The 27525-nt window shown below is 37.3% G+C and overlaps 1 protein-coding gene across 1 annotated transcript in view; it reads right to left on the bottom strand.

Moving 5' to 3' along the window:
• The window catches only part of UBE3D (ubiquitin protein ligase E3D), a 78452-nt gene that overhangs the window by 14222 nt on the left and 36705 nt on the right, over window positions 1-27525 (bottom strand). Inside the window, exon 9 of the mRNA XM_066179628.1 lies at window positions 18129-18267. Within this exon, the coding sequence (XP_066035725.1) occupies window positions 18129-18267 (139 nt within the window). The remainder of the gene's footprint in view (window positions 1-18128; window positions 18268-27525) is intronic.

Below are 27525 nucleotides of genomic sequence, written 5' to 3'. Positions count from 1 at the left end.
AAAATGTCTGCAAATACACTCTGAAAGCAGCATGTTCTATAGGCAGCTTTTCACCATATTCAGCTTTATACAGAGAAGTCACATAAGGAATACAGAAGGCAGCTTTCTATATCATATATTCTGTTATTTCTTGAAGTTATTTTCATGTCTGATTTATTATGGAAAACATAAGTAAATGATTCCACTTGTCTTCTCTGACCTCTAGGTGACCCTGCCTAGAAGCCCCAGACCTTTGCTCTCTCCTAAGATCTCTTTTACTTCTTCTAAATTGTGAGGAAGAGTTCACATCCTTAAACATGTGAAATCTAACAAAAATAAAGCAAACAGAAAACCTCAGGCATTTACACACACTTAAACACAACCACCAAACCAATCTCCCAAGAAAACCTTCTGAGAACTGAATTTACAAAGCAGATTGCAGGTGCATGTATTGAACAGTGCACCCTCTCTTCTTCCATCACTCTTATTTACCCATTTCATTTCTAATAAGAACATATCAGCTCTGAAACTGACAAATGGGTATCCATCTACTACCACAGCATATGCTTGCACTGTGCCAGAACCAAATGGTTCAACAAGACAGAAATTCCTCTGAGCACTAACTATCACCATTCATAACCATTTTATGGAGCTCATAAACAAACTGTTTCCTCCCATCACTCACTTTCTGCAGCCTCTCTTTTCTGTCCACCTTTGCCATGCTTTGATTTAAATTTGAAATAATCTCCTTGGACCATACTTTTAATTTTTCAGCCAAGTGCTATGCACAGCTTTTATCAGTAATAGTAACAGATTGCCCAAGGACACACACAATGAGTCATGGAAAGAGTAAGGATTTCCTGGCTCTTAATCCAATGCTCAGACAAGGCCTCTCATGTTTCCAATTTTCAAGAGGTGGCAGGTGGGGGGAGAAGACAAAAGAAAAAAAGATGGGAGAGAGACTTTTTTAGGTAAGCAAAATAGTCAACCAGAAAAAAAATCTGCTCAAGCTCTTCCTCTTCTCACTTTCAGATAACTGATGTAACAGTAATCACAGGATCTGCTGAACAGCTTATATCTGGTTTAAAAAAAAATGCAGTGGATAGAACAGAGGAAATATATCAATCAGGAAAATCACAAAAAAAATCTGAAAGCAGAAAAAAAAAGAACAAGTTTGCTCAACAGGCCTGGAAACAGAAGAGAAAGGAACTTACTTGCTTTCAGGGCAAAGGAATTTGGAAGCTTACTCCCAAACAGGAGTGTAGGTAGCAGCATTAGCATATGCCCACCACAGAACAGTGAAAAAATCTGGGGGCTGTGAACATGGAAGCAGGTGACATGAACCAGTTCTCACCTGAACACACTCCAGAAACACGGTGTGTTACACTGGTCTACTTAACTTAGGAAACTGATCCCCCCAAGACCAACTATAATTAGCAAGAGATGAGGAAGATTCAAGAGACAAATACAGATCATGCAGAGGTGATGTATCAGCATCCCCAAAATAACTAATATACATCCTAATAATGCCACCTACTCCAAAAAACTATGCAACTATTTACAAGACCCATTATGTCACAAACGAACAGGAAAATAATATTTCATCCCCATAAAAGTAGGCCACCCATCACATTCTGAAAAAGGATCCAACCAAAAAAAAATAAACAGATTAAGATACAAGTTGTACTCATTTATCACTGCAAAGCGCAGCTCACACATGGGCTTTGACAGCACCCTGGATAACTGGCTGAAATGAGACCCATTTCAAAATGAAATAGATGTTGAAACACTGGTGTCAGACACAGACATTAACTGCACACATGTATGGGATACTTAGGGACTGCTTGTCTCATTGGGCTGGGATAATGCGATTATTTAGAGACTACTGTCGAACCAGTATTTGCACTTCTGATCTAACCATCACTGAAGAGATCTAGTGCAACATCTAAAAAGTTGTCCTGGGGTAACTTTATGATGTTTGTATCCCCAGTCACCTGTTCTGTGTGTGCTACATGTAGAGTTCTGTGCCTTTACGACTGGTTCTGAGAGTGAAGCAAAGAAGGAAGAAGCACGCAGTTTGTTTTGAAAAACAGCCTTCACTCCTCTGCATTTTTTCTCAGGACAGTGTGTTCGTCGGAAGCACAGACAGCAGCCAGACAGAGATCTTTTTTTTGCTTTTAGTTAATTTGGCTAGCTGAGGGAGAGAAGCTTCCTGGACTGTTTTTTTTTTTTTTTTTTCCTTTTTCTTAGGACTGTTTAAACCTGCTCCAGACTGAAGAAACCCAGAAGAGCACCGAGAGCTCGCACCTGTGGCCCACCGGGGCCTGGACCTCCAGAGGGATTGATAAGGGACTGAGCGAGTTGAGCTACACCCACGGCAGGGACTTTCTCAATTTGCCATCTCACTCCAGAACGAAAGGTTTTATTGTTTCACATTATTCATTCTTTAAGCTTGTGAGCACTTTGTTGAATAAATAGTTTTTTCCACTTTTCTCCAAGAAGTTCTTTTCCCAGACCAGCTGGGGAGAGGGGTCGTTTGAGTCTGCTTCTCAGAGGGACCCTGTTCGGGAGTTTTCTCCCAAATTTGCCCTAAACCAAGACACAAGTGCAGTCAACCCTACACCTCAGAAATTGAATGGCTTCTTTGGGTCTCTCAGTCGCAATTAAACAACTGACTGCAACAACAGCCATCACCATGGACAGCAAACTGCTTCAGCAGAGGGTGAGAACCGAGTGAGCCGGGAGGCAGCTCCTTCCAGATTCTCAAGAGACACACAAGCAGTGAGTAGCACAGCACTAGCCTGCACATTGCCCGAGGCTCTGCTGACAAAAGACACTGAAAGGCTGAAGTATTCAATTCCCCTTTTTGCCTCAGTCTTCACTGATAATCAGCCTGCAAGAATCCCAGGCCCCTGAGACCAGTAGGGAAGTCTGTAAGAAGAAGACTTACCCTTCATGAAGGAGGACCAGGTAACAGAACACTTATAGTGGATATACGTCTGCATCAGGAAAAGTGTTGCTAGCAAGTTGAGGGAGTCATCCTTCACCCAAAATCAGCGCTGCTAATGTGCAGAAATCTGGACTGCTGGGTCCAACAGGCTAAGAAGGGACCATGAGGATGATGAAGAGATTGGAGCGTCTTTCATATGAGGAGAGGCTGAGAGCTGGGACTATTCAGCCTGGACAAGAGAAGGGCCAGGGGGATCATATCAATGTGCAAAAATACCTGATGGGAGGGAATGAAGATGAGAGAGCCCAGCAGTGCCTGATAATAGGACAAGAGAAAATAAACACAAACTAAAGATCATGAAACTCCTTCTGAACACTTTTTGACTGTAAGAAGGTAGAACAGGCTGTCCAGAGAGGTTGTGGAGTCTTCATCCTTGCAGGTATTTAAAACCCAACCGGGCATGGTCCTGGGTAACCTGCTTTAGTTGACTGTGCTTTAGCAGGGAGTCAGACTAGATGGTATCAAGAGGTCACGTCCAATCTCAATGACTCTGTAAATGTACTTCTGTTGCATGCATTTTTTAAGTGAACCAGCTAATTAACAAAGATCAGTAAATGAGGCATCCTTGAACACAAATGGTTCCAATGTTTTGCAAAACTTACAAACTGGACTTTGTCTACTCTGCTCTTTTTGGGTTTAGACAGTGCAAATTTTGCTGCCCAAGTTTCTTTTTATAAATCAACATCCTTTATTCACTTGAAAGATACTTCAGCCAAATACTGGACATAAAATACTTCTGAATTACATCTTATCTTGCAGTTTTGGTTGACTCCCCTTCTGTTCTCCCCTCCTCCTTTGCAACCTCTTTTCTTTATATTACAATATAGTATGAATCCGTCCTTCAGCTCATGGCTCCATGTATTATTCTCTTCAAGCTTCTTTCCTCCCTGCTCTTTTTCTTTGTCTGTTTCGCAGCCACTGAATACCTTCCAGTTTTAGATGAAAATAACAATTAGGTTTTATTATTATGAGACCTTTTCTTGTACTGATAAAAATCTCATTATGCAAAACAAAGCTAGAACAATTTCTTTAACAGTCAGATTTTCATGTTCATTTTTAACTTCTTTTTGGAAAACATTAATGACCTTCAAGAAGAATCAATTTTCCAGATTCTTTCTTCCAATCCTTTTTCTTATTTTTTTTAATACAATTTTACCATCAAGGATAAATATAGATGAACAAAGTACACTGGAGTCATACCTCCCTGGAGGTATCATTTTGGAATATTGAAGTAAAATTATTACAGCACATTAGTCTGCTCGAAGACTTCCAAAATACTGTTTAAAACATCTTCCTCAGGGCAAGCCCACTAAAAAAATACACTGTTGATCCACAACTGTCTGCATTGTAAAAAAATTTAGCATTTACTAAAGTTCAGTGAATGAAAAATAGCATAAATTAGTAGAAATTTAGAAAGATGATAATCAAGAACAAGTTAGAAATGTTCCAAAGCTGACGATCACTGCATGACCTTAAGGTCTGAATCAAATAACCCGAAGTTCTCCAAAATTTTACCAGCTTTATAAGATAAACCACTAAAAACTACCAAAAATCAAAACCAGGCACCTACCATTTCTGCATGAAAACCTTTAATAAAGCTGTACTGAGTTAGTGGAAAAAATAAAAATGAAAAATTGTTTGCCTCAAAGTTTTAAAACCATCATTCTCCTGGACTTGTCATACTAAACCCCTTACTGCTTGACACACAATATGAACAGCTATTTTTTATTCACTTTGAACATCTGCCACATCATTTCACTCCCTTTGTATCCTGAATTTAAGCATTTTATACAAAATTCTATTGTACTGCATATACAATTAAAAACAACTCTCAAAAAGGTTTTTGATCCCCAAAACCCTAAATTTCCTTACTAAGCCAAATTAAATGAGCATGGTTGCTTGTATGTGCAAGGGTTACTTTTATCATGTGACTGATCCTCCCTACCTTTACTTATTTACAATAATTAATTGTCCCTTAGCTTGCTTTTCAAAATAGGGTTTTTAATCTTTAAATCTCAGAGATCTTTCCAAAACCTCTTTTTTTTTTTCACATTACAGATTTTTTTATGCACAGTCATAGATATATGTCCACTGTGCATTACACAAAGTCCAACTAAAGGAGAAAAATGTTTTGCACTTTTCCCTATCTCCTATCTCTGGCTGATCTTCTCTTCCCAACTATAAAACACAAGTAAAGCCTGTTTAAAAGACAGAAAGACTGAAAAATAGAAGGAAAAAGCACAGACCTGGAACACCAGGAGTAAAATTAAATTAGTTAACTGCTAGAAGCATGAAGCATTAATGAAATAGAAGTAGGGAATTTTCCCCTTATGAGGAACATTTATTCAGTGTTAATTAAATTCTTTTATTCAAAATCTATACTTACCCAAGTGTAAAAATATTACATCATATCAATAATGCAGAGTGTAAGCAAGTACTACATTATAAGCATCTTTTTCCCATCTAGTGGAGGGAAGCCTTTAAATCATTTATACTGATTGAAGCCCTCAAATAAAGGACAAAAAAAACCAACAGAGAACCCTCTGCATGAACCAGCAGCCACAGCTATTAATTCACTTGTCTAACAAATAGCTATCGGAGATTAGCTTCAAGCATTTGCTTGCAAAGTTCACATGCAATAGTGTTAATGAGGAACTTTCAGAGCCTGCAATAATTATTTCTCTACAATATATCCAGCTGGCTGCTTTATTCATTTGCAGGCCAGTTCTGCACCAGTGAAGCCAAAGAGAGTTTTGATATTAACTTCAAAAGGTTCAGTTCCTTGCCTACAATGTTGAGCTATCACCACAAACACTTTGGGTGCATTTCTGTAATACCACACAAACTAATTAAAGCATAGCTGGAGCTGCCACCACTAAGAGACCACCATGAGAATTTTTCAGCTTACAAGATGAGAAAAAGGCTCCTAAGTCTTCAGGTAGACACCCTAAATGATTGCCTAACTTTAAAAAACACTCAGTATTTTTTCATTTGAATGAGAACTCTACGTAATCCAAAGTCCTAGTAATTTTTGGAATGGTGAAAAAATTGGAAAATTAAAAAGTTGGAATGAAAATGGTAAAAAAAAATTGGAATGGTGAAAACTGGACTGACAAGTCACTTCTGCATAAAAAGAGCAGCATGTGAGATTAAGATAATATCTTTACATGAAATTCTTTTTCTGTGACTTGCATCTTCTTCAAGATAATTACCTTGTAAAAAAATATTATGGGGTTGTTTTGTGAATCCTTTCGGAAGATTTGGGAAAGGAGTATAACCCAACAGTGACACTGCTCTTTAATAAGTATTAGTACTTTAACCAGTATCGGTATTGTTGTAAAAGAGTCCCACTTGACTTCTTCATTGTTTTGTATTAGGAATGCACGCTCTGCCTTTGCAGGAAAGGCTTACATAAAATGATTAGCTACAAAGTGTCACCAGGGTTTTCTCCAGCTTCCAAGCTACGCTTAAAAAATTCGTAAACACTGTCTCACTTCTGACAGCTCATTTTAACTAAATTACAGGAGCACAATCATTTCCAGGTGGAATCGGAGCTCTGCTTCATCTAAATCTAGTGTTGTGGATACAACCTTGTTGAATGCTAGAGTCCTCAGAAGATGATCTAATTACCAGACAAATGGGAGAATTGTGTCTCCCCAAACTCCTCACACAGGAGTGGCTTAAAGAACGTAAAATAAGACTCAGCAGGTCTTTCGAAATCAATCTTAGCATTGAGCCATATAGCTCAGACACGTAAAAGCTTACAGAACAAAATACAGTAAGTTTTACAGATATTATTTAGTCACATTATACATCCTACCTTAAAATAGAAAAAGCAGTCAATGGAATATATCCTCAAGACAATCATGCAGAATAGACACTTCTGATTAATTTAACTAGTCACCAGTGACTGCTCCACAAAAATACAGCTGAAAATGCATTTCCTTTCTGTGAAAGCAAAGAAGGCAAGCTGAAATATGAAGGTTTCTGTGTGTTCAGCAGACCTTTTTTTTTTCTAATTTAAGAAGTAAAGTTGATTCTACTTTGCTACAAAGAAGGATATAAAGCCTTGTTTTTTCCCTTCCATACCTGAAAAGAGGCAAATATAATTAGGTAACTGTAAGCATTAAAAGTTAGTTTCTAAACAGGGAAAAGGTACAAGAATTACAGAGCTGTCTGCTCATAAATGGCATGGAAACAAAGTAAATTTGTATCTAATAAAAATGAGAAAGCAACATGGAAAATCATCAGTGTGTAAAATTCAAAGTGGTTAACAAACTGGGAAACAAGACAGTCCTAGAATTTGACTTCTGAAAATCTGGCAAATGATGAATGAAAAAGACTTTGTATGAAAACATGAAATAAAAAGATAAAAAGTCAGAAGCAGGCTCTCTGGTGAGTTAAGAAAGTAATATGTTAGCTAGTCACCTCCCAGTACACAATAATAGCTTTTTTTTAATTTGGTGGGACAAATGAAAATAGAAAATGTGTGAAAGACTGTAGCATCAACAGCAAGAAAACCTTTTATTTAAAACTGAATTATGCAGGTATATAGTTACTGATAAGAAGCAGAACGAGGGTCAGCAGTACCAGTCACAGGAAGTGAGAACATCTGAACACTACAATGTTCAGTTATTTTCAGGATAATATTTATAAATGCCAAGCATTGTGGAAGAAGTTGGAAGTGGACTGAGTAGCCAAAATAGTCAATATGATTAAAATAACATCTTCACTTGTACAAGTTTTCAGGCAAGATCTTTTTCCATGCCAAGATGCTTAATACTTTTTTTTCTTCCATTTTCCATATAAAACTCAAGATCACTAAAAGCAACAGAAGAAATATAGCTCCCTGATCTGGTTTTCATCAATCCACAATGCCACAGCTCACAAAAATAATGGAGACTGGGAACTGGTGTTTTAAAATAGTCTCTTTCTCTACATACCACGCTTTTATAGTTTACATTAGCTGTATAGGAATATTTTTTTCTTTTTTTCCATAAGGCAGAATCACTTTCTATTTTACTTGTCAAGCTTCTGAGAGACAGATGAAGAAACTTTAACCAAAATGCCTGGCTAAAGTCCAAAGAGCAATCACATTCTGCCCACCCAACACTCCCTGTGATCTCACTCAGCTACGGGATCTTCAGATTTCTGCAAGTTTTTCTACATATTGCTAAATGGTTGCCACATTTCACCTCAAGCATAACTACTTTCTATTGGATGCTAAACAGTCTTCTTATTTCAGTAGGTTGTATAAATGCTTGTACACCCTTTTGCCTTTCTTTTTCTTCCCAGAGGAATATTCAAAATCTTATTTTAGGAGCTCTATAAAATGCATTGGCTGAGATACCTCCACACACTCCCATGTGTAAACTAGCTTCCTTTAATTCAAAAGCAGTGGAGCTATTACAAAGAAATATTCACACAACTGATCTTTTTTACAGATCAAAGGAGCAAACAACTCAGAGACGAAGGAAATAATCTTGTCATTTTTTTGGCCAGTCACAATTGTGTTGGTGTATGCCAATGGGAACACCACCAGCCTAGTAAAAGGGGAGTTGGTCCATCTTACCTCTTACACTTCCCTTGAGGAATTTCCCTGCCCCCGGACAGACAGTGATCTGACCTCTTCCCCCATGTCATGTTTCTGCACATTCTAGCTAAAATGCAGAGTTTCCCTCTTTAAGAAGCAGAAGCTTTCACGCAGTACCATTTGTCATCAGTTACCACCCCTGGAACAGACCTATGATTTAAGCACAAAGATTTAGAGCACACTACTCTCTTTACTGACATTGCAACAGAATTATGGACTTCTGCTTCTGAGGGAAGGCAAGTTGTATGTTTCTCACTGGAGGCATTACTGACTTCTCCACCAAAAGACCCATTCTAGACACATTTTCAACTGACAATAAAAAGAAGAGAACTTAACAGCCCTCTTCCTTTTTGTCACCATGTACTTTATCATAGTCAAGTCATCGATTCAATTATTAAGCTCTGGGTTTACAGCCTTCTGTATATTTGTCCATTTGTCTCCTTGAAGACATTATTACGGTTTCCAACTCTTCAACGTGTAACACTCCTGAGCTGCTCTAAGTGCCTTGGCAAGCTGACCTGTCTGTTAATAAAATGCTAGAATTTACTGACAACCTCCCTCAGGATTCCTCAAAATCTTGTAATCCGTGATAACATCATATCCACTCCAGCCTATAGCTGAAATCTAAGAGAGTTGTATCCATCTGTTTTTAAAACACTTTTAAACCTACTAAGAATCATCCTTATAAGTACATCTTTTTTTTCTGCAGAGCTTTCTGGACTCCACAAGTAGCTTTAAAGCTTCCATCCAGACTCTTAATGGAAAGGAACACTGCTGTAGCTTTCTGTAACAACACACATTCACAAAACACACAGCATAACAACATGAACTTCTAAAGAATATCTCCATTATAGAATCATTGCTATCCAATGACTCAGTATTATTTTTAAAACGAAAGAGCTCTTTGTAGCTGATAATATAATTTTGGTGCATTTTTAGCTACAATATTGACACTTGTACCTCACATAAATCAAGCTATTAATTGCAATCTGGGTAGAGCTAATATTATCTTAGAGATGCCAAGGTTTTGGAGGGAAGCAGCCTTATACAAACCATGTTGAACATGTATTGCAGTATTCAGTTGTGCACAGGTGTCTTTTGAGCAGAGCTCGTTTCTCAGTCACAAACAGCCGCAACTAATAAACAGGAATGGATGTTCTAGTAGTATATTAGATCTCCCATAAGACTTCTTTATGTATATATTCAGGTACATAAAACACAGGTATTTGTCTTTTCCACAGTGTGGTGCCTACTGATAAAGACAAACTCAGTTTCTGTTTAACAGTAAATGACCTACACAACTACTCGATCATTAGGACATAACAGCTACACTTCTAGATTTCAGAATTACTTGGAAAAATCAGAAAGTTCACAACAGAAGGAAACTGGAAAGAAAAAAAAAAAGAGTGGAACCAATCAGGCATTTTCATTCCTAATTCGTTCTATCCTCACCCCTTTCAAGCAGTTTATTTACAGGCTATACTAGACCATCTAAACTGGATCCCAGCAGTTAATTGTACATTCACATCTAAATGGTAAATGACTGTATTCATTTTGCATAGCAAGGTTTTGTTAGCAGAAGGCTGCAGGGGTGGCTTCTGTGAGAGACTGCCAGAACTTCCCCCATGTCTGACACAGCCAGTGCCAGCTGGCTCCAGGACGGACCCACAGCTGGTCAAGGCCAACCCTATCAGTGGTGGTGGTTGTGCCCCTGGGATAACAGACTTAAGAAGGGAGAAAAAACCTATTCAACAATCTGGGAGAGAGAAGTGAGCATTTGTGGGAGGAACAGCTCTGCAGATACCAAGGCCAGTGAAGAACAAGGAGAGGTGTTCCACGTACTGGAGCAGAGATTTCCCTGCAGCCCATGGAGGATCCCACACCTGAGCAGGCGGATGCCCAAAGGAGGCTGTGACCTTGTGGGAAGCCTGCGCTGGAGCAGGCTCCTGGATGGACACGAGGATAGAGGAGCCCACACTGGAGCAGGTTTTCTGCCAGGGCTTCTCAATCCATGGGTCACCCACACTGGAGCAGCCTGTTCCTGAAGGACTGCACCCCATGGAAGAGACCCACACTGGAGCAGTTAATGAAGAACTGCAGCCTGTGGGAAGGGCCCATGTTGGAGAAGTTCATGAAGAATTGTCTCCCATGGGAGGGAACCCACACTGGATCAGGGGAAATGTGTGAGAGTCCTCTGCCTGAGAAGGAAGGAGCAGCAGAGACAATGTGTGGTGAACTGACCACAGCCCCCATTCTCCCTATCCTTGAACTGCTAGGAGGAGTTGTCAAAGAATTGAGAATATAGCTCAAGCTGAAAAGGGAGGACTTGGGGGTAAATATTTTCAGGATTTGGTTTTGCTTCTCATTATCCTACTCTGATTTGATTCCTAGCAAATTCAATTTATTTCCCCAAGTCAAATATGTTTTGCCTATGACAGTAGCTGGTGATTTCCTCCTGCCCTTTCATTGACCCAAGAGCTGTTCATTTTAGTTTCTCTCCCCTGTCCAGCTGAAGAGAGAAGTGATAAAGTAGCTTTGGTGGGCAACCAAGGTCAATCCCCCACAATGACATATCTGAATATCTTTTCTAAGAAAACTGCCTTGAATTGTATTACCAGATGCTTATGTAACAGGTGGCTTTTGCCATATTCTAGGCAAAGGAAACTGCACAGAAATGAGTTGTTCTTCCAGAAAATCTTCCCTCTCAAGCAGCAGGAGACCATACTTCCAGAGGAGGCACTTGCCTTCATACTACATGTTCACTGCTTCTTACTTGGAGCTCATGGGGTTTTTTTTTAATCTACTTTTGTTTATGATAAGTGCAGGTTCCCCCCCTCTGATTTCCTCTTTACTTGAGAGCTGCCTTGGAAGAAAAGAACCATTTACCTTTTTCTGGGAAACTGATGACAAATTTTGAATCTCAGTTTAGGGCCACTGCTGTCAACGTTCTGATTTTCCACCACTGAGCAAAGAAACAATCACAAAATGTTGAGCTTCCACAAGTAAGCTCGGCTTGCATATTTGCCATTCATAGCTTCAGTTTAGGTTTGCACATGATTGATTTCACTCTGTTTCAGGCCAATAAAAATGGGCAGCTCCTTCCCATTAGAGGAAATGTAGCAATGCCACATATTAGATAAGTGAAATAATACCTTCCCCTCAGCATGTCCCAAGCAGCCATAGATATCACAAAACCTTAGCCTAGAAATGTGAACCTGTGCTGCAGATATGGATGAGTCATATAGGGGTACACAAGGACATATGGACATTGTTCAATAAGCTCCTGCATATACAGAGATGAACAGTTCTCAGCCAGGAGACATTATGCTTTAATAAAGTGTATGCAGAATTAGTATGAAACATTTTTGGTACAGATTTAACAAGGATGTAAAAATATTAATTATAGTTCAATTAAAAAATTGTTCCTTCTGAGACTGAGGTTAACAACAAAAGAAAATTACAGTCTCAGTGTCCAAGACATACACTTGAATGCTCCAGAGATACTTTTAAAAGATAGCTTACAGTGAAGACCAAGATAACCTGAGTGACATAATAGAAATCAACTTAATATGGAAAATTTAAGCAGCAGCAAAATAATAATTTCTTCATTGAACATAGAAATCTCTATAAGTCTGCAAAGTAGTATTCAGATTTGTCATTGAAACACTAACTAATATCCTTTGCTTTTGGAAGCATTTGTTCATAATTCTATATTTTAATTTGTTCATACAGTTTTATAATTTTTTTTCTAATTATTCCACAGTGTTTCAATAGATTTATTATGGCTCTTATTAAATGCAAACAAACATTTAAAAACTCCCAAATATGCACATTATAAGTTCTTTTATTTAAAAGCCGCTGAAATATTTCTATGTATATTTTGCAAAACTGCATCTGTTTTTGTATATAAGGTTTGGGGACTTTTTTCCTGTTTAAAAGAAATAGTTTGAAATTAAACTTAAAAACTTACACATAATGATCACAAATAAAACAGAAAAAAATCCATTCTGTGTCATCCTGGAAACCTATCTGAGTTAGTTGAAAATACAAAAAGCACATAGCACACACTTTTATACTAACCCGCAAAATCCAAATATCTTTATTTTGGGTAAAATCTGAGTAGCCAAAAGAGGCTGGCACTAAATACTCTGGGTTTGTTCATTGCAGCTTACATTATAAAGAATCAGTCCACTAAGGAAAACAAACATGACTGTATTTAAACAGAGACTGTAATGTATTTGCAGTGGTTGCTTCATAATATTGTCAATGTTCATGCAGAAGTTTCAGAGACATAGGCAGTTGCAAGCTTGAGAGAAATATTTTTTAAAATTTGTACCATACCCGTGAACTCATCCTTTGTCTGTGAAATACTACACAATATACATGTTCAGACCTATAATTAATTTTGTAGGAGATCTTCACTAGGCAAGTAATAGCCTGTGATTCTAAAAAATGTTTAAAGGGATAATAAGCCATTTTACAGCATAAATTCACTTATTGACTTTTCCTTTCAGGGATAGTTTAATAAAAGACAGTATTTTGAAAGTCATTCTTTCCCTCTATATTTTATTTTCTTTTCTTGTATCTTTGTCCTGTCTTTGCTGCTGTTTGACAGTGCTCCAAAGGAGTGGAATCCAGCTTAAAAGAATACGTGCATCTTCTCTAGCTCCAAATGCCCAGAAGAGATGGAAAAACTGAACTGATTTTTTGTAAATTTTAGTCAGCTGTTAGCTTCAGAAAGGATTGTCAGAAGACACAGGTAAATCTTATTTTCAGCTAACTTCTTGCAATAAATGATTTTGAAATTGCTTTTCATACATATAGAGACACATATATAAAATATCAATATTAAAAACCACCAAATATCAAGGGACACTTTAGTTTGGACCAAGCATAGACCTGAGAGACAGCAGCAATTTTATATTTTGTTTTCCATGACCCTTTTGATACTCGTCTACTTGAGCTACTAAACTATAATGAATACTGTATTTATTCATTCTTATATTTTCTGAGCAACTCATATTCTGTATTTCTAAACCTGTTGCCTTTAGCAAGATTCCTGCACTACATTAAGAGACTAAATGACAGAGAACTAGACAGGCTGTTCTATGAGAAATCTTGAGTTTTCCTTCTTTTTTGAAAACAAAATAACTGCCAATGAGTTTTTCCTTAAGAGACACCACTAGGGATTCCTACTGCAATGGTAGAATGAACATTTTTAAATTTTTTTGTTAAACAGCGGCTTCATTTCTCTTAACCAAAGCAGACAGTGTACTGACAGCTACCAGGGCCACTGGGTGCAGCTCCAAAAACTATTACAAGCTATTTGAAACAAAATTTTGAAACAGCTCAGCAGTTCTTAACCACAATCCTCCTTCAATTTCATGCAACTGTAAAAGTAAAAATAAAACCATAATCTGTTTAACTCAAAAAACTGTTGTTTATAGTCTGTGGCCTTATGACTAGTGCCTTGATAGGGGAAGTAAAATGCCTGGTTTCCCACAAAAACGGCAGTGAGAGAAAATGTGCTCAACAGCCCCATACATCATCATAAGAGTTCAATATCCAGGACATCTTCTGTTCCCTGTGCTTGAATTCAGAGAAAGATGAGATAAGGTTAGAAAAACACAGCAGAGATTACTTGTCACTTTAAAGCATCTCCCTGTGTTAACTGTTTTGTGCTGTAGGCTCTGAAATACCAACACAGCGTCTGAGACTGTGCTGAGAAGTAGCAACCGAGCAGTTCTGTGATAAAGTACATGGTAAGTGGGTGCTAGCTACAAGTGTTTGCAAGTATTAAGAATAACACACAAGATAAAGCCCAACCATTCCTAAAGCAAAGAGCTGACAGCTCAGGTGGGTGGACAGCCATATAGATTGAGTGTGTAATAAGGTAACACAGCTTTCCGTGCAGTGTAATGGAGCTGAAGAGAAAGCAGCAAAATGATGCTCAGAGCAAAAGCAAACTAAAAAAATTAATCTTTTCTAGTACCAAACTCCTCTCTCCCTTCTTACTGCTTTTCTCATTGCTCCAGGGTAAGTATCAAGTGCCTCAGTCAATCCTATTACCTTGATCTGAGACATCCTTAGTATGGGTGAGGTATTACAAGCCTGGGAAGGAACTAGTCAGGGCTGAAAAACCATGTACTCCAGTAAACCCGGGAGCTGCCATCAACAAGCAAGAAACAGTCTATCCACTTTGGTACTTCAGAGTTTACAGGCTCAGGCTTCTCAAGATTTAACTCTCTACAGTCCACCAAAAAAATATCACTGCAATTGTTCAGGTGAAATGAGAGGTGAGCCAAAGACAACCTAGTACCTAGGCTCAACAGCCTGGGAAACTTACAAGCTGGCTGTAGTGAGCATCTGTAACTCAGCAGAGCTATGTAGCACAGTCTGCTTCTGTTCTTCTCTTCCAGGCTCCTCTAGCAACATAAATCACACTGAAAGATCTTTACGGGGTCAAAACAGAATTGAAAAGTGATTTCAAATATTATGTTACTAAGGAGTAGCACACCAATGGAAAATAAAATGTAATTTATGTCTCAGCACTGATACAGAGTCTGCTAAGCTAGTCCCAGAGAGAACCTCTAAAGCATAAGGCAGAACAGAGTTTATTACAGATTATTAGCAACTAAGCAGATTTCCTTTGTGTGCTTTTTACAGCCAAAGCATCACCCAATGCAGATGCATACCAACTAATATTTTGGCTTGTCAACACTGCAGTACTGTAATATAATTGGGAGAGAGGGTAAATACATTCTCAAAAAACATGGGTGTCAATGAGATCATTTTGGTTACCTAATTAAAAAAAAAATTGAATTTTTAAAAGCCATCCTGACAGGGTATCAGGAGTTGAACTGTAACTTTTAGATCATTACATTAGAGCTTCCTGTTAGATACATTTCCAAATACTGTATGAAAACATAAAGAAAAGCACCAGTAAAAAGCAGTGGTCCATTTAACTCCTCACCATATGTCCAACAGTGCAAACATATATATATGAAAGGAGAAAACTCTGGCACTTTCTGGGGTCGTTTTTTTGCCTCTAATTCCTCCAGCATTCAGTTGCAAGAGCCTGGCAACCTTGTTGAACAAGACTGCCATTGTCCCACTGTGTTGATAATAGAGAACTCTGCAATTATTTCCGGTTCAAATACAAATTTGATTGTAATATAGAATTAAAGTGTTTTAATTTTTTCTAGACAACTGCCAGATTAAGGTCTGCTACAAAATAAAGCATAACTAGTTCTGTCATTTTGCCATTACGCCATTAAGATACATGAAATATCAGTTTTCAATTAGTGCCCTTTCATTACTCACTTTTTGGCTCACAATCTTCACTATTTTGGATGCAGTGTAATCTTATGCCCAGGCAACAGCACAATTTAGTATCACTATTCAAGCTCTCTTTAGATCTTGCCAACTTTTTCCAAGAAAAATACAGAAAAACTAGGATCTGTAATTCTAGTATTCGCTGAACATGAAGAAGCAGGCCAATAAAAAACCCAGCAAACTATAAGGCTTTAGAACTATTATAAAGCATCAGGGAAAAGCTTGGGCAAACTTTGTTTCTGCTTCATGGATTCACTCACTGAGATCCAAACAAGGTTTATATGGATAAAAATAAATAAAACAATATTTTACTGGACAGTGTTTGCCCTCTAGGACAAACACTTGGTGATATTGACTGTCTGCCAAGGAGAGTGACATTTGGAGTCACAAAATTGCATCAAAAAAGCCATTTTCCTTTCCTCTCACTTGGCAAAATAGAACATTATCTTAGCAGAGCAGGTTTCTGAACTTGGGCTTTTCAAAAACTGCAGTCTGTTGCTGTGAAAGACAGGACATTGTCATACTGCCAACTTTGGCACAAAGGCAGGAAAACCATGGTCTGTGCAGGCCAGTGCTCAGTAAATGAGCTTAGCTCATTACTGTTTGCTTTCACCTGTTCCACAGAAATCTGGGGTTGAAAGGCCATGGTCAGATGGTCTCCGGGGGAGGCATGGGGATGTGCCACCCCATGGCTGACATAACCCTACGTTCCAGGACCTGCACCATATGCCTCTAGAGCAATGGTTTCTTTACAGAGACAGCCTCACAAAGCTACAATTACCCAGGAGCAATCAAGCACAATCATGCAGAGTCAGTCAAGGCAAAAAAGAAAAGTCTGATGTTTTGTGTACTCTGAGGTAAAAACACCACTTGACAGACATCTATCACTTCCTACCGCTACCCCATAAGCAAATCAAAGGGAATCCCGAATACACAACATGGGACTGAGCACGCACAGAAACAATACAGGACATACAGCCTCGGCATACAGGAAGAGACTCCTATTTAACCTGACACGGGTAAAGCACGAAAGACTTTACCACAGATTACTGGTAATGCAAGAGACAAGGGATACATCCTCTTGGATTAGACAACCAAAATGTTCACTTCTTAATAGGAAACACAGACTACTCAACTTACTGCCAATCCTTGAAATTCATAATTATTGCAATCTATCAGCATTCAGGAGATTCTTCAATTTTATGGCCTCTGAATGTACAACCCCATAACAATTCTGACCTTGGGTATTAAAACAATATTGAAGTGATCAGTGGCTGCTGCTGTACCCAAGTGATCACCACATACAGATTCCGTTTCCAAGCACACAAGATGTAAAGCAAGAAACAATGCAGGTACCTATTTCCTAAAACAGGAGTTTTCAGCAGCTGTACATCAGTGTAAGTCTATTGAAGTCAATTACTTGATTTTGTTTAACAACCTTTTTTTTTTGCTTCAAAATCTACAAAAAGACTATTTTTCAGTAAACATAATTCAGGAACTAATTAAATGTGCCTCAAGTACAAACAGGAAATACAGACAAATAGAAGCTACCTGATTTCATGTTAGAAACTGTTAAGGACACTCAGTCCCACTAAGATCATGATCCTTTTATAGCTGCCAGAACAAACACAGACTCAGTACACTTCCTGCTCAACAGCTGGTTACTTTAGATTTGCATCAATACTCAACTGATGGACTATGTAACTACAGGGGAAGACAGAAGCATCATAAAAAGGCTGAGTTGCTATGTCATGACATCATGAATTCAGCTGTCTCTATTGCATTTGTAAAAATCATACTCTCCAACCACATTACCAAAGAAATAAAGATCACAATTTAACATGCCTGTAACAATGTTTCCTTTGAAAATTTTCTATGATTGCTGAGAACTTCCAAATCAACATACAGAAGAATGCTTTTACCACTGGAAATCTTAATTTTTTTTCTGAGGATTTTTTTTACCCATAAGATTTTTTATAATGATTCTAGCTGCAGCAGCCTAAGTTTGATGAAATTTCTTTAAATTTCATCACTTTAAACTGTAATGAACTGTTTAAAAATCCAGTGGCATTTTCCACCTTGGTCAACATCTTAATATAATGGCGAGTCACGTAACTGCAAAACACAAACTCTCTGAAAGGGTCTATGGCCTCCAGGGATCTCTTTTTCCAAAAGTAACACCTTTACATTGAAACAGAAGCTGCTCCTTACCTGAAAAGAGTTCATGCATCGAAGTGAAGGTGGCAGAGATGTAGTACTCAAACCCAGTATCAACAATAGTTCCAAACATGTTTCTGATGGAAACTTTAAAGAATGAACTCCCATATCATTTTCCCATTCATCAGCAAGCCTATAGAGTAAAACAAAAAAAACTTTTTCATTTTCTTAAAATATATTTCAAGCGTAAGTTTCAATTAAGTACTAAAATATGTCATATCACTGTCATAAAAAATTCCCTTCACGCTTTCCCTGTAGAAGTCACAGATCAGTGTGTTTTACCAGAAAAACACATTGTATTTAGATAAAGTGCCTTAACCATACCACCAGTATCTTTCAAAAAGACACATAATGTGAAAGGAAAACTTAGCGTATTTTAGAAAAAAATCACTCATGTTTCTTATTTAAAGTTTCATTACTTCTGAACAAAATTTCATCTCTCACTGGTAATTTCCCATTATATAATGATTTTACACATAGAGTAGTTTTTGCAGTACATAATGCCTCCATTTTTTTGTTTGTTTGTTTCTAGAAAGATTCCATTCAATTCTGAAAAGACAGGAAGTCAGTCATGATTTTCAAAACTGATGTTCATGATGCACACTAGGAACTTACTAACAGTCTGTAACAAGTAAAACTCAATCCCAGTTCACTTTGTACAGATTTTTTTCTTTGGATGTATTAAAAGAGTTAAGATTTCTAGAGTAACTCATAAGAACAACATTCCAGAAGCTTATTCCTATAAACCGTTCCCACTGTCACATGCTAAAGAACAAGATTCGTTCAACAAGATTTACACAAAACACCAGATCATTCTGCTTTCTATAGTTCAGGCTTATTTCTTCTATAATAGACAAAGTGACAGACTGATCAGTGATCCAGTTACTTTAATAACTTTGTCTAGCTAGGTAATATCAGATACTCCTGGGTAAGATGAATGCCATTTATTCTCAGCAGACCTGAGTGCATCACTTTGGAAGACAATGCTTGCTACCCTTCCCTGTCCAAGATTTCAAAATTTCAATAAACACTCTTAGCATCAGCTTTCACCTTTGAATTCCTCCAGCTCTTCTGACTGAACCACTGCCTGTGAACTTATCAGCTTATTTTAATGTACTTTCTAGAAATACCTGCATTTCTTTTAGACACTTGGGACCCCAGCATTCAGCCAGGTGAAAACTGAGCAAATACTCTCTTCACAATATCTGTGTCATCCTGGATGGTTCTCATTCTCTCAGTTCTCCCAAACCCAATGATTCTCTGTAAAGTCTTGCTTCTTAAACACAGGCTTGCATATATACTTTTTGTACACAGCACCTTCTTAGTTCTTCTAGATGTCCTACTTAGCAGAATTTACACATCCTTCTTCAAAGAGTGGGTGTACTGGCACTTTCTTACTTCCATTTGTCTGAAATTGGCCATTTGAATTACAACTCTTTGCTTTTGTCTTTTCGAATATTTACTTCTTTTTCTCCTTCCTAATTTTTTTATGCGTATGTAAGAATCCATCTCTGCTTTGATACACAGAAGCAAGACCTATAGTGCGCAGAATACCACAGGGGCTTTCATCTCCCTAAAAAAAGAAGTGCTTTCTCACTGTTTTTGTTTTTTTTGTCCCCACAATAAAAGACAAAGAGAATCTTATCACATCTAGATTACCAAATACATCATTTCTTTTCTCAAACCTCACCAGAATGAGTCACCTTGACAAAGAAAGGTCTAAGCTTTAAATGGTAAGAGGGAAGACACCTCCTGGCCCTTCTAATGGCAGTGCATCACTTAAAGATTTCTAACATCTCTGAGATCATATTAAAGGGCAGAGGCCAAAACCTCCCACAGCCTTTATAATGCGTAGTACCTCACTGGACACTTATAGTGTGCCAAAAGGATCTGGAAAAGTTGTTAAAGCTACTACAAAAAATCCAGCTGACCACTGGGACAGGAAGGTGAGATGTTTAAAAAAGACAATGGAATATTTTCATTATTGGAAGGTACAAACCTCCAGTTAAGTCACAAATACTATGTCTGTGTTGAATGGAAACAAGATTCTTTTATGAGACTATAGACTGTAGAAGTGGCCAAGCTCAGAAAAGGCAGTCCTGACTTGTTCAGAGCTCCAGGTTGGATGGGGCTCTGAGTAACCTGGTCTAGTGGAAGGTATCCCTCCCCACAGTAGGGGGATTGGAACTAGATGATCCTTAAAGTCCCTTCCAACCCAAACCATTCTATGATTCTATAAATGTTCCAAGAGTAACACTTAAAGCTAGATGATGATCACTAAGTAATCAGTAACCAAGGAGTCTTGTTAATCCAGAATGGAATTTTACATTTCCTTATCGCTTGGTAACTTCATTTCCGCACGTAAGTAGAAACTTATTTTATATGCTCCTTACTCATTCTTTTCTCTACATTTTCTACAATCTGGTGTTGCAGGAAAATTTAGGTGACGCTAGTAAAATAGGGGCTCTCTTTTTCAGAAATCAGCAAGTCTAAACAAAGCACTGTGCAGGCACCTTCAAACACAGCTAGAGAGTTTGGAGACTGGAGGTGGTATGCTAAGCTTCTGGGTCTTGGGAAGGTGTTTCCACAGATCAACACCCTTTCTTCAAAGAAAGTTTTCAGAACTCCAAGCAATATTCAAATCATCACAACTTACATCAGTACCCTGATTCTATTCTTGTGTTTTGATATAAGGGTTTTTTGGAGATACCTCCTCATCTTAAAGTCCAACTACTACAATCCTGACACTGAACTGGGGATCTTTCTTTTGTGGCTGTTGGTTTATCTGAGGGAAAGAAGGTTTGCATAAAGACATTTAGCCTAATTATACTGCAATTCTTGTTTATTAATTGCTCAGTTATTAGTACTTCCTGAAATTATTCCAGTGTATTCCCTTATTACAAACAAAACACATGTATTCCAGCATTAACTGCTCCAGGAACACATGTTAGGAATTAGTCCTTGTGACCTGCCCTTTCACAGAATTTAACACAAATGGTTGTGGGAAGTCATTGCTTTATTAGATCATTTCTCTTTGTTCTTCTTTATCCCTGATGCTTTTAGAAGCATTTTTTCCATAATCTTTATTGCAGTGGAAAGAGAAAAGCATCTATGCGTAAAACAAAAGCAAAAAATCCCACAAAGAATCCACTGTTTTTCACCTTAGTTTCATGGTATTTCTAAATAAGGGGAGTTGTCTCACTTCCAGTACAGTACTGTTTGCTTTCTGTTTACTGGAAGAGGTAGATTGGCTTATAATGCTCCTCAGGAAAGTGAGCATCCACAGAGGACAACTCAGCTGATCAGCTCCCAACACAGTTCCCAGACATCACAGCACAACTTGCTACACTGGCTGAAAGGAATAAGGGGGAGATAAGATATAAGCTTGAGGAAAGTGAGGTTGACAACAGAAATAACGCTGTTCTTCCTTCAGCAAATATTCAACTTTTCTACACCACAAAGAATTCTTGAGATTCTGGACTTCACAGTCTGACACAAAAAAAAAATATGATCCTCAGTATCTAACAAAATTCATAAATTCTAAACAAATTCCTTTATTCATTGTGGGGTGCAAGAATGCATGTATTTTGGATCAATTTTGTGACAAGCAAAATCTTACTACTACCAATTGGCCTTGCCAGTATTTGAGGGAAACATGACTCAGCTTCAGAAACCAGGCTTTAAAAGAGTAAGATGTAGTAAAACATACTCAGGAAAAAGGTCCGAACTCACACCATGCTCTGAGTCAAGAAAATGACATGCCAGAGTGATTTTTTTCACACAGTGTTAAATCTACCTCCGTAAATCACCATCATCATCCAGTTTTCTCTGTCAGTGATCTCGCCAACAGGAAAACACAAATAATTCTAAGCATTTTGTTTGTCACTCCATTCTTTCCATTTTCACTCTCTCTTCTTTATCCCACTCTTCCTCAGAACTTGTATTAATCCTTTTAGCTTATTTCAACCAAATTTGCTTAAGAAAGATCTCAAATAAATTAGGTTTGTGGAAGTTTCATGTTTTCCTGATTTTCAGGAAAGTACTGAGAAGAAATGCACATTAGTTACTCCAAAGAGAAAAGCTGCTAATGGAACCCAGCAACACAGATACCAGCTAATCAAGTGGGGTTTACCTGGGAGAATATGAGCATGAATTTAATAATATGGTATTTCCATCTAGCAGAATCAACTACTATAAGCAAAGTAAATATGTTCATCAGAGCCCGCCTTATTCCCTAATGGGTCAAACAACTGAGAGACTTGGTGCTTTTAGTTAAGTACACTCTATATTGTGGGCTCAGGACAACTGGGAAAAAAAATCTTAAATTTTGAGGCAGGAAGAAGGATTGGTGAGAATAGAATTGATCCTGAGTAACAAAAGTCAGACGTTTCCCCAGTGCTAATCAAACTGGAGATGCAGCCTCTGCAGATCAGAGTGAAACCTCAAACTCAGAACTCCCTTCTGTTCAATCTTAGAGATATCTACTAGTCTCACTCATGAAAACACAATAAACATACATAAGATTGAAAGATATAATTAGAACCTTCACTGAACTTTCATTCTGAGAAGGACAGAACCACATATGATGAATGCTATTAAAACTCTAATGTATTTCGGGCATACAATTCAGAACTGAACTGAAGTAGTACAGAAAGTGGAGAAGTAAAACTCTACTCAAGGGGATGATACTTGGCTAGGTTCTGATGCAAAACAACTATGTGCTATGTGCTAAACTGTCAGAACAGAGCATTCCAAACAAGTAAGAAGTACCGACGACAAGCTGAGACTACCTTCTCCTTTGTCCTTTACAATGCTTTCTCTAAGGAACTGGCCATTTGAAGGAGAACTTGAAAACATGATATGACTTTCACATTCCCACAACCAGTTAAAAAAATACAGCTAGGAAAGTAAAGTTCACCGTATGTATAAAATGTTTTAAAAAATGAAGAGGTATTTTCAAAGTTGTTTAATTTATAAACAATGTGACATTCGGGAAAATTTTGATTTTTTTAAAAATAAAAAGAAATCAGCAAATGCTCTCAAATTCATGCAATTAATTCTGAAAGCAGAGAAGAGCAAAACTTGAAAACAACTACTTAGATAAGATTAAAGAAAAGACAGTAACTACTCTAGCAGAAATAATTGATCATAATGTTTTTGGATAATGCTTTACATTTGAATCGCCATGCATCAGGGAATGGTATTTGTCCACTGTTCACAATGGAACCGTCCATATAAGTTATGAATAACATTTCAAAACTGTGTTCTTAAAAGCAAGTTTTAAGACACCAAAATAATGAAATACATTTATTTCATAATTTCTTGATATAAGAACTAGTAAACTAACACAGTCATCCATCAGATCATACCCACAACATCATAAGTCTCCAGGGCAAACTGCAATATACATGGCACATCAGTGAAGCAAAATAAAACTTTGTATTTCAAACCCGAGAAAAACTCATGAAGATTCTCACAACATTTTCAAATACTGGACCAGATTTCTGACTAGATTGCATTTATTTCAAAAGAAGCCTCCCCTATCAGTGCTAAAGACATTTATCAGTAACCACCCTTCATCGTGCATGAGATTCACTTTTAAATGCAACTGAGCTGTCTCAGCAACAGACGAAGTAAGTGTGCTTTTGAAGAGGAACAGATAAGCCCTTTTTTCCTTTCCAGCACATCCCCATCATCACCTCTGATTTAGCAGGCTACTTCTATAAATACACTAACTGAGGATAGTCTACACAGTTCAAAACTGGAAAATGCAAAAGCTCTTAGTGCTCTGCTCAGTGTTGCTCAGGCAATGTACTAACTAGATTTTATTAGTTACGATCTAGGTAAATGTGCTCTGCATTTAGGGCTCCAAATGCTGTGAAACTCTTGAAGGGGATATTAACTGTAGCTTCAGTGCTTTGATGAATCATGCCTGTGCTGAAGAATACAATATAAAAGCTGACAGAAGCTCAGCCCTGAATATGAGAGTTCACTAAATGTTGTTAAAGCTGCCCTTTCCACAAGCTACAGCTCTGAGAGAAATGACAGATGACTTTACTGAACCACAGGACAAACCTGCTAAATTAAATAACTATTTGTAAAAATGATTTAATCTAAAAACAATTCTTAATTATGGTTGATGATGTGTCTATATACTTAATGTACCAGGAGGCTAAGTTATTTATAATTTTAATTATCCTTTCAGTGATCTAAAAATGACATAAAAATCAGTGCGTGCTCGTTAGCTATTAAATTCTTACCGAAATTTAAATAATATGGACGACTAAGAAGTGTGGTACTTTCACAGACTACAGTACCTTCCTTTGGAAAAAACTCGCTTTTAGAATCACTGCTTCCATCCTGAAACAAACATCTTGTGGTCATGTTCTACCATTCATTATTCATCCTCAGCAGCTGGGAGTGACAAGTGAGGGTTTTGAGCAAATATTCTCTGGGATCTTTCCTAGTTGCATGGTATCCCAAACCAATAGGTATTAAATCTCTTATGAGAAACAAAAAATGTAAGAACAGAAATTAAATCCACTGGTGTCCCTGCAAGGAAACAAGAAGAGAAGAGCAAGAGACAGCAAAATGTTTAGGGAAGTAAGAAGGCAGAGAGCATGCCTCTTTGTATTTTTTGCAATGGACTACAGTGATCAACACAGAAGCTCCACCTTGAAGTTTTAAACGTTTTCTTTTTCAGTGTATCACTACAGAGGCAAGATTTCATTTAACTGAATTTCTGTATTTTCACGGGGTCTTAAATACTATCACTTGCAAAGCATTCTTTATAAAATTACTGATATATAATCCTTACATTAAAGTGTATCATATACATAGCATATAGTACATATACTTTAATGTAATATATATAATTATATTAGTTATATATACAACATTTGTATTAACATATGATACATATTTCTATAAATCACTATAAAAGTTGCATATAGAAGGATATGCTCATTATTAACAGTCTTCCAGCTTTTTTTCTGAATAATGAATACTTCAATTGAAAAAAATATGCAGTTCTGGAGTCTAATCAAAAAGAAGTTAGCTAGAAATCCACTGCAAAAATAATTCACCATGTTTAAAATACCCTATCCTGCAAAATGTAAGTCCTTCTTGAACTTTCAATGTGTCACCATTTGAAAAGGGCAAGTTATTTAATACTAATAAGAAAGCCTTATAATGAAAATTCAAATTTAACCTCACCAGAGTACCAGTGCCATAATATTTTTCAGACAGGCTGACATAAGAGGTATCAACTGCTCTTGTAATATTTCAAAGCACCTTTTAATTAAAATTATGCTATTTGCTCTGATGAATACTTTTATGATTTAAAATCCATACTCCACATGCAGTTTTCTCATTTCTAGCTCCAATACATAGCATAGATTAAATAACTCACGCTAAAAGGCACATTAAGAACCAGTGGATTAAATAATTTTGTTTGCATGAAACAACTACATATGAATCTCAACGACATTAATTTTATTAATGCATTTGAAATTATTTTAAAACTTTTTGACATGCTTTGATCATTGTAAGCTATTTAAGGGAACTCAGAAATAAAGCTGCCTATTTCAAACTGTAAAGCAAAGCTCAAATTATTTTTCTTTTGCTTCATGCCAACCAACATTTTTAGTAGACTCAACTGCCCTATATTAATTTAAATGCAACTACATAGGTTTTGGGATACTTATTAAGAAATGCTATTTGCAGAAAAAAGCCTCTGAATAGTCCACGGAATTCAATTCTTTTTCTCTTAAAGGGTGAAGGGCAAAATCAGAAAACCAAACAACTGTGTTAGTATACTGTTCCAAGACAGACAAGGTTGTTTACAAGTAGAGTATTCCTCTGAAAGCTATCTCAACACATTGCAACTTTTTGCATGACAATAAATCTTGAGATTTTAATCCGATCCAGGAGTTACTTTGCCTTGCAGTATGTAATTTCAAATTAAAGCCCAATATACATCTCCAGACTAAAGATTTTTGGGTGTTCACCAACTGCTTTTCTACATTGCCTTCCCTCCTCCATCTGGCTGCTATGCAATTTCAAAAGCATTAATTTTAAGCTGCAAACTCTTATCACCCATAAAATATTTTCATTCCATTGCAAAACAGCACCAACTGTACAGTCTCTGTTGAAGACAAAACAGAATTTCAGCTGCAAGAATCACTGAAATAAAGCTTAAACATCACAGAAGGATTAGCAGGTGTTCATCTATTCTGAAACCTGTAAGTTGAAGATTCGTAGGACCTAAAATGAATGTATGAAAACCTAAATCAAGCAACAATGTCTAAAACTTATGTTCAACGGGACACCTAGATACGTGGGACCACAAACACTTGCAAATGAACTAAATTTAAAATTCTCCACAGTATTCAAATTATATATAAATGGTCTGTGAGTAAAACTAAGACATTATCCTTATTTAGTTTCAGCACCAGATAAGCAAAAACAGGCTCATTAAAGAATGAAGAGTAAAAGTGATTTTAATTTTCTGGAAACTGGCCTTGGATATAAAATCCCAAACCTGCCAGGTATGACCCAGAATATGCTCTACCAGCAAAACCACAATCCGTAAAGCCATAGCAGCAGCAGATCTATACACAGAGTCAACTCAACTGTCTATGGATAGAAGCATTCTTTCTTCATTCATCTACAAGATCAACAGCTTACTGTAAAAACTAAACCTGTAAAAGCAGAAAACTGCTCCGAATTTTCATCAGTTACAGTGAAGTTTTTTTAGAGCATCTGACCGAAGGATACAAGCTCATGGAGAAAACAGCTCCTGCTGGGCTTGTGATATCAAACATATCTAGACATAACAGGAAGAAAACATGGTAGACAGTGAATTCTGTCACAATATATATATTTTAAACTACTTTTAAAAAATTCCTATGTAATTTTGGCCTATCTGGGTGCAAGAGTAGAATGCACATCAATTTAGTTTTCCTACAAAACCAAGAAAAGCACAGGAGTTTAGCTTTTGCTGAGCATTGCCTACAGTCTGCTGTGACTGCTCTTCAACATCCACACTATGCAGAATTGCTGGTGCAGCTCCAAAGTACAATGCAATTGCTGACTTCTCAGCAGGTCCCACTAAAAGGAGAAGCAAATTACTCTCATCAAAACTGCATGGCCAATGCTTTAGAATAAGCTTTCTCACCTTCATGGTTGTGTTAAGGCTTTAAGCTGCATTTTTTTCATGTCTTACTGCATCCCAGGTGGAAATAATTAAAGTAACTTTTCTGAAAACAATAAAGATCAGATTCCTGCAGCCAGATCACTGCTGATAATTCACCACAGTGGAGGATGGCGGCAGCAACAGTAGTACTATAACTCTACAATGCAATTTTCTTGAATATGCCTATACAACTCA

This window comes from Chamaea fasciata, unplaced genomic scaffold (genome assembly GCF_029207755.1).
Source record: "Chamaea fasciata isolate MVZ Bird 193981 ecotype frontalis unplaced genomic scaffold, bChaFas1.0.hap1 SCAF_3, whole genome shotgun sequence".
Classification (NCBI taxonomy): Eukaryota; Metazoa; Chordata; class Aves; order Passeriformes; family Sylviidae; genus Chamaea; species Chamaea fasciata.
Note: the sequence above shows the minus strand (reverse complement) of the source record. Positions and strands in the feature narration are given on the sequence as shown.